The sequence below is a fragment of the Pseudorca crassidens genome, chromosome 16 (assembly GCF_039906515.1).
Source record: "Pseudorca crassidens isolate mPseCra1 chromosome 16, mPseCra1.hap1, whole genome shotgun sequence".
Lineage (NCBI taxonomy): Eukaryota > Metazoa > Chordata > Mammalia > Artiodactyla > Delphinidae > Pseudorca > Pseudorca crassidens.
Window position 1 is genome coordinate 83620283 of NC_090311.1, and position 12718 is coordinate 83633000.

At 43.6% G+C, this 12718-nt stretch overlaps 2 protein-coding genes and 1 long non-coding RNA gene across 6 annotated transcripts in view; 2 read left to right on the forward strand and 1 right to left on the reverse strand.

Moving 5' to 3' along the window:
* Window positions 1–2011, forward strand: part of ABCB10 (ATP binding cassette subfamily B member 10) — a 32724-nt gene extending 30713 nt beyond the window's left edge. The window contains exons 13-14 of one of the 2 annotated variants that reach the window (XM_067711156.1): window positions 20–265; window positions 1447–2011. In XM_067711156.1, the coding sequence (XP_067567257.1) occupies window positions 20–251 (232 nt within the window). In that variant the 3' untranslated portion in view covers window positions 252–265; window positions 1447–2011. Of the gene's footprint in view, window positions 1–19 lie in introns of both variants that reach the window. The other variant, XM_067711155.1, reaches the window with a different exon arrangement.
* LOC137209453 (uncharacterized) lies at window positions 2009–8467 on the reverse strand. 2 transcript variants are annotated; one of them, XR_010936064.1, is made up of 4 exons: window positions 8306–8467; window positions 7290–7525; window positions 5687–6189; window positions 2009–2462 (listed from the first exon to the last, which is right to left on the reverse strand). It is a non-coding gene; the product is annotated as an uncharacterized lncRNA (long non-coding RNA). The 2 variants fall into 2 exon arrangements; XR_010936063.1 differs by lacking the exon at window positions 2009–2462 and having other exon boundaries at window positions 4588–6189.
* Window positions 8468–8521: 54 nt separating this feature from the next.
* NUP133 (nucleoporin 133) overlaps window positions 8522–12718 on the forward strand; it is a 57171-nt gene continuing 52974 nt past the window's right edge. Inside the window, exons 1-2 of one of the 2 annotated variants that reach the window (XM_067711154.1) lie at window positions 8522–8835; window positions 10490–10608. In XM_067711154.1, coding sequence (XP_067567255.1) covers window positions 8654–8835; window positions 10490–10608 — 301 coding nt within the window. In that variant the 5' untranslated portion in view covers window positions 8522–8653. The remainder of the gene's footprint in view (window positions 8836–10489; window positions 10609–12718) is intronic. The other variant, XM_067711153.1, reaches the window with a different exon arrangement.

The following is a 12718-nucleotide window of genomic DNA, read 5'->3' on the forward strand; positions in this document are numbered from 1 at the left end:
TGTGGGCTCTCCTATTCAGTGCACTGGATGCTGAAAACGAGTACCTCGTTCAGCAAGCTCTGGATCGACTGATGGAAGGAAGGACGGTGTTCATCATCGCCCATCGTCTGTCCACCATTAAGAATGCCAATATGGTAGCTGTCCTTGACCGGGGGAAGATCACCGAGTGTGGGAAACATGAAGAACTGCTTTCGAAACCAGACGGGATATACAGGAAATTAATGAATAAACAGAGTTTTATTTCAGTATAAAGAAGCAATTATTGGTAAACTTAATATGAGACACTTTAAATCAAAGCAGCACTGCAGGAAAAACATTTTTTAAAAACCCAGGCTGTATGAAATCTGTAAATCATACTTCAAGTTATTTGAAATCTGCCTATTTTTTCCAAAGATTGTAAAATACTGTTTTGAGATCGACCTGTTCTCAAGACCTTTTTATTCAGAGTTTTAATAATTGTAACTTTCTAAATGTCTAGTTCACTGAAGTTATTTTCAGGTTTTGTACTTTTATCTTGGAATATTTTGATTAATATAGCCTGGCACCTCACTTTCTTTTATCTGCTGTTATAAATTGAAGCTATTGTCAAATGACAACTTTTAAAAGGGAATTATAAATAAAGAGCCTAATTATTTTAGGCCACTTTACCAATCACTGTGTAATCTCTTGGTAGTACTCTACCTACTTTGGGTATCATTGTACCAGGTAGCATAACAGAAGGTGAAAATGTAACCCTTTATTTTATCCTGATAATCTCATAAAGCAAACCTGACATATATATATATATATATATATATATGTATCTATATATATGTGTGTATATATATATGTATATATATGTGTGTGTATATATATATATATATACACACACACACACACACACACACAAATAGTTAACATCACATGGCAAGGGGGGATCACGTATGTTCCCCATCTCCTCTCTTCAGAGGTGTGAAAGTTCAGGGACATGTGTTCCTCTGGGCTGAGACTGTGTTTGGGTGTGTGCGTTTTCAACATTTTTGGCACATAAGAACCTGATGAGTTGTGAAAAGGGAAGAGGCCCCATCCTTTGAATATGAGAACTTCTGATTTCATTATTTACATATTTGTTTCTGTGAATTTGGGAAGCCAGGTATTATCAAGAATGATGTAAAAATGAATTTTACACTTATGTTGTCTGAGGCATGTATCTTGAAAATTATCTTTTAAGAGTTTATAATTCCTAGCCAAATTTTACAGCTTTTTATCAGTTACTTAGTTTTGAAATTTCATTCAATGAGGCTAAATTCCAAAATTATTAATATAACTGTAATGTTCAACCTTAAAACATTTGAAGGAAACTTATACGTTCTTGCTGTTCTGCAGAAGATCAAGAAAGCTTAAGAGCTTTTCACTCTTCTGAAAAGAGGACATAACTAACCATCTTTCTTTTATTTGTGGTTATAGTTTTATTCACCTAAATTTCTGAAAATTCCTCAAGCAATGCTGACGCCATTGGATTTGTCGTATTTCATATCGGCACCATTAATTTGCTGTTGCCTCAAGAAAAAGTGCTTTTCTACATTGATAATGCCAGAACCTAAGAAGTGACAATGTTGATGTGATTAAAATGGACGTTTCCTTGTGTCCTAAGTATTGATTAGTTTCCTGATTATACTGGAAGAAACCACTATTTCACGATAAGCATGGAGTATTACATTTATTCTACGTAAGGGAATTTATTAATGAATAAAATGAGTTCAGTGAATGAATGAACTCAGTGTTCTTTGAATTAGTAAACAGTACATCTGTGACAGTAATTTTAACAAGCTTTACTTGTTTTCTTCATGGTTTACTACTATGGTATAGTTCTCAGAAAGATACAATCACAAGGTTGGATCTGAGGGAAATCTCTGTGCCATAGAAATATTTACAAAATTGAATTTGATCATTACATTTTATTTTCTTATACAATGTGTTAATTGTGTCTTGGGTAACATTTTATGTCATGGATTAAAATTCAAGCACATTACATTTATTGTGCACTTTATTTCTATTATTATTACAGATGCAGCTTGTCACTTGCCACTCACTGATAGGGTTTTGATATGAGTCTGCAAGCAGTTGATTTACTATGCAGTCAAACCTCTCTGCTAAGGATAATCTGTATCTGCAGCCGCTCCCCAGCGCTAGCATCACCACCTCAGCTCCACCTCAGATCACCAAGCATTAGATTCTCATAAGGAGTGCGTAACCTAGATCCCTCGCATGCGCAGTAGGGTTCACACTCCTGTGAGAATCTAATGCTGCCGCTGATCTGACAGGAGGCGGAGCTCAGGTGGTAACGCGAGCGATGGGGAGCGGCTGTAAATACAGATGAAGCTTCGCTCGCTCACCCACCCTTCGCCTCCTGCTGTGCGGCCTGGTTCCTAACAGGCCACGGACTGCTAGCGGTCCGTGGCCTGGGGTTGGGGACCGCTGATCTAGAAGATAAGCAAAAAGAAGTTTAAATCACATGAAAGTCTCCACGTGAAGATAAAATGTCACAGTGAGCTTAGTGTTCTGTTGTCTGCTCTCCCAGGCTCCTCTCTGTGTAAGGTCTCTGACCTTGGACCTGACTGGTTCCCAGGAAATAATCACAAATTAAACCATTACAGGCCGTACCCTGTATATGTACTTTTATAAAGTAGGGCTCCACTCAGGGAAATCCATTTTATTCCATAAAAGTGCCAAAGCTGTTAGAAAATAAGTGAAAAGAAATGTTGTAAAACATTAAGTATATTAATGAAAGAAGTATATGGAAACTGCATTGTAAATGTTCGTTTGAGGGTGTTTGTTTTTCTACGTTTTTAAGTCTGAGGCATCATGGAGCTTAGCTGGTAATCGCCATTCAACCCATTCAGTAAACATTTATGGAGCATCTTCTATTTTGTTAGGTCCTGTGCTAGGTGCTGGCTGCACCTCCCTCATGAGGCTGGCACAGGGGTCCACAAGCTGTGACCTGCTACCTGTTTTGTATGGCCTGCAAAGCTAAGGATGGTTTTTACAGTTTTAAATGGTTAAAAAAAATTCATAATACATGAAAGGTATATGAAATCCAAATTTCAGTGTCCATAAGTAGAATTTTATTGGAACACAGCCATACTCAGGGCAACAGACAGCAAGCTGGAGATTCTTCCTCTCTGGCCCTTGACAGAAAAAGTTTGCAGCCTCCAGCACTGGGGAAAACAACACACAGTCTTCACTGCTTGAAGGATGTTTAAACTATGCTGAAATTTAGAGTTATCTCAAGAAGTTCCATTGCCACTAGATGGGGGCCTTGGAAATGACTAGGCCTGGATAATTTCCATGATGAGTTCTTCATTGCACCCCTGCCTTTCCATTTGAAGAGGATCATAATTACTGTGTTGCTGAGAATGGAATTCTGATAGTTCTACCACATCTGCAGGAAATAATCCTGGCTGCTTCCCTGTTGTTGACCGCAGGGATGAGTCCCACATCAATCAGTGTGGTCGTAACAGAATGGGCTGAGTTTTAGGAAGGTTGGACAGAGGGAGGCACACCTAGGCTGAGAATCTTACACACACACATGCTGCACTTGTGGGGTATTTTTCTTTTTATCTTAATGAAACAAAAATGGGCTTATATTGGACATACTAATTTTTAACCAAACTTTTTTTTTTTTTTTACCGGTATGCGGGCCTCTCACTGTTGTGGCCTCTCCCGTCGCAGAGCACAGGCTCCGGACACGCAGGCTCAGCGGTCATGGCTCACGGGCCCAGCCGCTCCACAGCATGTGGGATCTTCCCGGACCGGGGCACAAATCTGTGTCCCCTGCATCGGCAGGCGGACTCTCAACCACTGCGCCACCAGGGAAGCCCGCTATTTTCATTTTTTAAAACATTCCTGCTGGTTCAACAGGCAAACAGTGCTGATGGGTGGTTTAACTTGCATTTCTTTAATTAGTAGTGAAGTTTAAGACTTTTTCATGTGTTTTTTGTCATTTTTAGTCTTTGATTTAGTGCTACTTCATGCCCTTCATACATTTCCATTTTTTTCTATTGGGGTAGCTTACTTTCTCTTACTGATTTTCTTTAAAGTTTACTATTTTATTATAAATATTTTTCCTTCAGATTTTTTGTGTTTTTTGACATCCACAAATATAATGGTGTCTCTGTTCTCTAATTCTCACAAGTGGGCACTATTAGCAGTTTATCAGAGGCTCAAAAAAGTGACACAGATAGTAGACAGCAGAGGCGGGATCTGAAACAAGTCCCATTTAATTCCAGAGTCTATACACTCTTGTCAGTTACTACACAGTAGTTAGCAAAATGTCCCAAGACAGCTGTCTCAATAACACTTGGAATAAAGACACAGACCTACTAGAGAACGGACTTGAGGATATGGGGAGGGGGAAGGGTGAGCTGTGACAAAGCGAGAGAGTGGCATGGACATATATACACTACCAAACGTAAGGTAGATAGCTAGTGGGAAGCAGCTGCATAGCACAGGGAGATCAGCTCGGTGCTTTGTGACCACCTAGAGGGGTGCGATAGGGAGGGTGGGAGGGAGGGAGATGCAAGAGGGAAGAGATATGGGAACATATGTATATGTATAACTGATTCACTTTGTTATAAAGCAGAAACTAACACACCATTGTAAAGCAATTATACCCCAATAAAGATGTTAAAAAAAAAATAACACTTGGGAATGCAAATTGTTAGAAATGCAGACTCTCAAGTCTCAGCCCAACGAGTCAGACACCGAGATGGGGCTCAGCCGTGTAGCTTAGCCAGCCCTCCAGGTGCTGCTGGTGCCCACTTAGGCTGGAGAGCCACTGCACTACACTACCCTTCATTCTGGATTTCTAGAGTAAGTGGCTGCACTAGCTTAAATGAGGTAGAAGGATAAACAGGGAAATGGCAGCACTGGGCAGGGATAGAGAAGCCCTCGGCTGCCCCAAGGTGTATGTGATGTCTTCTGTTCCACGTGCCTTCTCCACTCTATCCTCTGGGAGGCCGGCCTCCACAGACTGTCCTCGTGTCCTCCTCCCTCACACCCTGGCCTCCCTGCACTGAGGTCACAGTACGAACACTCCCAGTCCCCTTCCTTCCGGGTTGCCATGAGTTGCTGCATCTCCTGACCCAAGGCCACGGCTCTGGCAGGTGGCCCTATTTCTCAGGTTCTGGTGACCACTTCCTTTCTTGGCCCATCTGCTGTTAGGAGCCTCAGGGCTTTACACAATCCCTAATAGTCCTCTTTTAAAATTTTATATATTTATTTTATTTTGGGCTGCGTTGGGTCTTTGTTGCTGTGCACGGGCTTTCTCTAGTTGCGGTGAGCAGGGGCTACTCTTCTTTGCAGTGCATGGGCTACTCACTGTGGTGGCTTCTCTTGTTGTGGAGCATGGGCTCTAGGCACTCAGGCTTCAGTAGTTGTGGCATGAGGGCTCAGTAGTTGTGGTGCACGGGCTCAGCTACTCCGTGGCATGTGGGATCTTCCCGGACCGAGGCTCAAACCCGCGTCCCCTGAATTGGCAGGTGGACTCTTAACAACTGCGCCACCAGGGAAGCTCCCCTAACAGTCCTTTATTAAACTCTCTACCCAGCTTGAGGGTGCTATCTATTTCCTCTGGGATCTTGTCTGATAGAGTTTACAAGGCCCTTCCTGGACCCTCATTTCTCCAGTCTCCTCTACTTTTACTCACTTGTTGTTGGTTGGTTTGTCTGAAGTCCCTGGAATGCACCACGCTCTTTGCTGCTTCAGGACCTCTGCCTGAGGATCCACTGCTTCAAACACTCTTCCTCCTCTTCTTTGCCTGGCTGACGGCACGTCTCAGCATAGATGGCCTTTTCTCTCAGAGGCCTTGTAGATTCTTCCAAAATCAGGTACCCCAGTCATTCTCTGTCAGACACCCTGCTCTTTTCTTTCATAGTACACATCTCAACTTGTAGTTGCGTAAATAAGTTGTGTCCATTTGTTCAGTATCCGTCCTTCTCACTGGCCTGTGACTCCACGAGGGCAGGGCCCATGGCTGCTTTGTTTACAGTCATAAACCTCAGCACTTAGCGCATAGTCTGGCACGCGGTGGGTACTCAATAAATCCAGAATGAATGAGTGACTGTCTATTCGCCATCCTTCCTTAGTCATACATCTGGGCTCCAGGGAAGTTCCTTTGAGCACAAAGGTGCTGGCGAGTCGTTTCAGCCCCTGCAAATAGCAACTTTTATAACTGGCTGGTGGACAAACCACTAACCAGACCCACAAAGCCCAAGAACAGATTTATCCCACCAATACCCACTCAGCCACGACTACTCTCATCCCCCTGGTAAGAATGAAACAAGAGGGGAATGCACGGGGCTATAAAAGCTATAAGACTCAAAGATGAGGTGCAAAGTTGGGTTATAAATCTAAGGGGAAGAAAGAGCAAAGCAGCTTGCCTATATAACCTTTGAGTGACTGTCCTGATGCTATAACGTGCACAAAAGAATGGCTTCCCAGGGGAAGTGCCAACACCTGACATCCACATTGTGGTCTCCCACATCATATGCCAGTGTTTACTTAACCATTCCCTTATTTCAACAAATATTTAATGAAAGTCTATGTACCTGTTATGGTGTGCACAAAGGGAACAGCTGTTAAGGCATTCAAAAGGAGCTAAGTGAGAGAGGGTTATGTAAACAACTGTCATGCAGTGTAAAAATATTATAGCCTCTACGTAGGAGCACAGCGGGCAGAGGATAAAGGGATGCCTAGTCCTGTGGAAGGCTGCACCGAGAAGGCAGCACTGAAGTAAGATGATGTAAGAGGCAGACGCTTGTGGGCAAAGGGGGAGGGAAGGCATTCCAGGCAAAAGACACATGTGCAAGGGCAATGCAGGGGGGTGTGGGTTAGGGACAGAAAAGCCAGCCAGAGTTATATCACAAAGGACCCTGCAAGGGAGCTTAGCAAATTACCTTTGGGCAACGATCAGCCAGAGCATTTAGAAGCCCAAGAGCAGCTTCTGGTTTTCCTTAGTTTGTTAAGCGGTGTCAATTAAAAATATATATTCACAACCTGAAAGTTGAGAGTTGTGTTTTATTTGGCAGGAATTTTTAGGACTTCAAGCCCAGGAGGCAGCATCTCAACTAACCCTGAGAGAACTGCTCCAAGGAGGTGGGGGGGGGGGGGAGCCAGGATATACAGAGGTTTTGCAACAAAGGGTAGGTAGTCTGAATGTCAAAATATTACTGTTAAAGAAAACCAGGTATGTCAAGTTATGGAATTTAGTATTTTTCTATGTATGGGAAGATGCAAGAGTCTGGGCTCACCGAAATCATTCCTTTGATATGCACCTCAGCTATCTGGGGCCAGCATCCTGTGTTTTAATATCCTGAGTTTCCTCAAGGCGCCTCAGCTCACCATCAGCTGTGGCTGCAATCGCTGATGACTGACATTCTCTGTTTACTGATACGACAGGCAATATTCCATTTATCAGCTGGCAGCATGGGAGGACAGTGTTGTAAGACTACACAGAGGCACGGAGACTCAAAAAAGAGGTGAAAGTCTACAAGAGAGGGAAAAGGTGAACACGTGAACCAAGGCAGAGGCAGTGCAGATGTGGTTTCTACTACAGATGCTCAGTACAATGTCCCAGGTGTCACAGTGGAGGAGAGTGTGAAGAATGACCCTAGGACAGAGCTCTTCCTTTTTTTTTTTTTTTTTTTTCCGGTACGCGAGCCTCTCACTGTTGTGGCCTCTCCCGTTGCGGAGCACAGGCTCCGGACGCGCAGGCTCAGCGGCCACGGCTCACGGGCCTAGCCAGTCCACGGCATGTGGGATCTTCCCGGACCGGGGCGCGAACCCGTGTCCCCTGCATCAGCAGGCGGACTCTCAACCACTGCGCCACCAGGGAAGCCCAGAGCTCTTCCTTTTGCCTTGGCCAACTGCCCAGTTTTACCAAATGTGGCAGAGGTGGTAGTAAGATAGGGGTCCTAATGAAATCGTGAAACCAGCTTTTAACGACTGAATTGTGAGGGGTCTGCAGGACTTCCAGGTGAAAGCGCCCACTAGGCGGCTGTCAGAAGCCTGTGGTTTTTGAGCAGGATCTGGTTAGCGATACGGACTTGTGGCGTCACCAACGTGAATGGGAAATGACAAACCTAAAGAATAACATCTAAAACACTGAGTGTGAAACCCAGTGTCAGATTTAACACTTTTCCTCCCTTCTCAGCTTGGACCGGGGAAGAACTCATTTCCCGAGAGGCTCAGGAAGGACCAGCGTGCAGAGGCTTTGCGTTCCAGTTGCTGGAGGGCCACCCCCACCCGCCGAACTGGAGAAGGGCACCTGCTTTTGCTGCTTCACTTCCCTGGAAACTCCGGATTCTCGCCGCTCCAGGACGGGTCCACGTGCACACAGACCTTCTCCCCATCTAGGGGCCGCCGCCTTGACCACGCCCCGTGGCTCGACGTCACCACCCCACCCCCTCCTTCCCGGTTTCTCCTGACTTCCCGACCACGCCCCGCGCCTCGGCGCGGCGCTTTGGCGTCATCACAGCGCGCCCCGTGGCCTGGCGCTGCGCTTTGACGTCTTCACCACGCTCTCCCCCTCCCCTCAGGTGTTCAAGCTTCGCGCGCTGCCCGAGCCTCAGCTCCACGGTTGAACGTGCGCTCTCTGTAGCCTCTCCCTTGCGTCATGTTCCCGGCCGTCTCCTCTCCGCGGACCCCGGGGCCCGGGGCTCGAAGGGGCCCGCTGGGCGGAGTCGGGCCGGGCTCCACGCCCCGGGCGACCAGCAGGAAGGGTTTGGCCCTGGGGTCTTCGCTCAGCTCTCCGGTGCTCTTCTCGCCGGCCGGCCGTCGTAGCTCGCTGAGCTCGCGGTGAGTGATCGTCCCGGGTTTGGTTTGGCGACTCACAGGCTCACGGGCCTCCAGAAGCCACCAGAACCGGGGACGGCGCGGGACGCCAGTGTATTGGGAGAAGAGACCTCTGTCACCCTTGCATCCTTGTGTGTTATTTTAGTCTCGCTTTAATTCATCAATTGAGTCTTCGCATCATGCACTTTGCATGGAATTACCTTTGTGTAGAGGTGAAGAACACATTGGATTAGAATCAGTGGTTACCCGCCTCACTCTTAGTACCCCTGTGATCTGGTGTAGGTCACTTATGATCTCTTCGTCTGCGAAATGGCGATAATGATACCTGACCAGAGCCTGCGAGGAGTCAGTATGAAATGCCACGATGCAGATGTAAAGTGGCGAGTGAGGACCTCAAACCCTGGAAAATCATTATATGTGCTTAACATACTAACTGCCCTTAATATCCGCTGGTGGATAATTAAAGGGATTTTAGCTACAGAAGTTAGCTTTGTAGCCAAATTAATAGGGAAAAGGCTTTCCATAAGCAATGCGATAAGACTAGTAGTTTTGTTACCAAATAAAAGCGTGGCACACCAGTTCACGTCACTCGTGAAACCGTGGTCTGCATCTCCCCTTTCATAATTAAACTAGAATTTTAGAAGAAGCTAACGTGTCTTGAGTGGTTTCTTTTGAATTCATCTATCAAAAATGAATTTTCCCCTGCAAAAAGACGGTGATACTGGATCTTGAACTTATAGTTAAAATTTATCTATAGAAGTTTGCAATACTTTAAAGGAGAAATGATTTTTAAAGAATACCTTGTATCCTTTTGCGTTTTGTAACGTGCTCTTCAAATGGTAATCTTGTGATTGTTTTCTACTCCTTTTGAGAAAAGTCAGTGAATAAAAGTCATACTTGGTTTTCTTTTTTTTTTATTTCTTCTTATCTTTCGGTAATCATTGAAAGGAAAAACCTTTGTTATAATACTTTGTAAGAAACAATGCTCTCAGTCACTCTGCATCTCCTCAGTTAATCCTGTGATAAGAGGTAGAATAACTTTTATACTAATAAATTTACACTGGTTTTCTGAATGTTAAGAAGGGGAGAAGGAAATATAATTTCTACTGCTGTATCTGTTATCGAAGACCAGGTAGCAGCAGATACTCACGACCCTATTTAATTTCTTGATTTTGATTGTATAAATCTGGTAGATTCTTATAATTCTGTATCTGATGAGAGCTTAAAGATAATCTAACCCAATGTTTGTAAAACATTTTTGACCACAGAGTATGATAAACTCTATATTCTATTTCGTTTTTTAAAAATGTTGATTGAGACCCATAATTTGAAAAACACTGATCTAGTCCAGCCTTCTTATTTCACAGCTAAGGAGGCAGAGTTATAAAGAGTTTAAGTGAGTAGATCATGCATCTAATTACTAGAGCATGAAAGTCTGAAACCAAGTTTTCCTAAATCCTGTCAGTCTTTTTTTTTAATGAAAAATAAATTTAATAACACAGTATATATGAGCCAGAGTTTTTTCACTGTTATACTTCATCTTTCTTCTTGTTTATCAGAGATTTTCTCTTTATTGCGAAAATATATACATAAAAATTATAATGAATAATGGAAATTTTTAAGTTATGAGTGAAATAATATGGTCCCGTTTCTTTAGAGGAACACCTACACGAATATTCCCACACCACTCCATAACTGAGTCTGTGAACTATGATGTGAAAACATTTGGATCTTCTCTCCCTGTTAAAGTCATGGAAGCCTTAACATTGGCTGACGGTGGGTATCATTTTCCATTTGTCTCTGTTAGCAATGCAAAATGAAGCCTAGGTCTGGCATGGAGATTGAAATTTGTGCGTTCTCTGGTATACCTTCACTTCAGTGGAGAGAAATAGGTGGCTTATTTGGTTTTTCATTGTAATTGAGAAATATAAATTTGGGAAGCAGAATGAGTTCATTTTAGCACAATCAAAATAAGTGTTTATGGTTGTACATACTGTATATGCAAAAGTTAGTCCAATTTCAAAAGTTGATTGAGTATATGAGTATATGCTTTTTAAATAAAATCCAAAAAACTACTGCCTCACATTACTGGGTTTAATAATTCAGTAGAATCAAGTTTTACCTCCATTTCTGGATCCTATGTAGTACCCTAGAGGCTGTATGCACAAATTTATGTTATCAGTTTGGTGCACCATTAGAAGATTCTCCTGGCAGACAATTAGAGTGGAAGTGTGGATGGTGCAGCCAACACAAGCTTTAGAAAGACACCGTTAAGGATGAGTTGGGGTGACTAGAAAAGCAAAGTTCAGAGCATCCTGTGATTTCCTGGAACAGTGTTTTTGAGACTGCAGGTAGTGACTGAAATCAGTTTAGTGGTTCATGACCAGCATTTTTTTAAAAAATGAAGTAAAATAGATTGCAAAATATCAGAGTGCTTCTCATTTCGTTTTATTAAAATTGTGTATGAATGCATCATGATGTAAAATGGATTTCATACTGTGAATGACAGTCACAAAAGTTTAAAGTACTCCGTTCAACAAGAAGGAATATTTCTCATCAACTTGAACCGGCACATCTTGCCAGTAAGTCCATGGGAGCTTCAGGTCCAATTATTTTCAGGCAGCTAAACTTCCATGAACCTCTGTCATGCATTGTTCCTATTTTAAATATATATTTTCTTTTCCTGTCTAAAAATTTCAGCTTAAATTGCATTTAAACCTTTTGACACACTCCTGGTTCCTGCCACCAGATCATGTTAATAACAAATAGTACACAGCCTCAGAGGAGAGAGTCTCCAGAAAGCAGGGTGTGTAAATTGAAGCGTGTGTAAACTTGAGAGGAGCTCGTCCTCACGTGGAAACTTCCAAGTGCTAGTCAGTTGGTGTGCTGTGTTAGCGTCCTCGAGGGTTCACCAGTGGAGGATTTGGAGCTGCTGTAGTGCTTTCAGGAAAAGAAAATACGGAGCAGATACTCCAGTTCAGCAAAAAGCCCACCCTTAACCTAGGTATGATGTGGTATTTTAGCTTCTACATTATTGATGCCTTTTATTTTGCCCCTCTACCCTGACTTTAGTTTTATTTTTTTTTTTTGCGGTACGCGGGCCTCTCACCGTTGTGGCCTCTCCTGTTGCGGAGCACAGGCTCCGGACGCGCAGGCCCAGCGGCCATGGCTTACGGGCCCAGCCGCTCCGCGGCATGTGGGATCCTCCCGGATCGGGGCATGAACCCGTGTCCCCTGCATCGGCAGGCGGACTCTCAACCACTGCGCCACCAGGGAAGCCCTACCCTGACTCTAAACGAAGAGCAAAGCTCACATTAATTAAATTTCTAGGGCCGCTAATACATTTACTCAGGTTTACCACCAACATGTACAACAGCAATAGAGCAGTCTCCCTTATCCACAGGTGTATGTTCCAAGACCCCCAGGGGATGCACCAGACCCTGTGTGTACTGTATTTTTTCCTGGACGTACATACCTGTGATAAAGTGTAATTTATAAATTAGGCACAGTAAGAGAATGTCCAAGTTGCCAGCGTCACTTCTCTGTGCTTTCAGCCATGTTTAAGTAAAATAGGGTTACTTCAACACAGGGACCGCGATACCGCAACAGTGACTCTGATAACCTGCACTACGACTATAATTGGCTAATGGCCGGGTGGCAAAGGAATGATTCACCTCCCCATCAGGACATCAGGACAGTGTAAGATTTCATCACAAACTTAAGAAGTGTTATTTCTGGAATTTTCCATTTAATATTTTGGACTGCAGTTGACCACGGGTAACTGATACCATGGAAACTGAGGATGAGGAGTGACTACTGTATACTAATTTAGTTTTGTCACTTAATACGGAATGTAACCCTTTAGGTCACCATATAATTAAGTAAT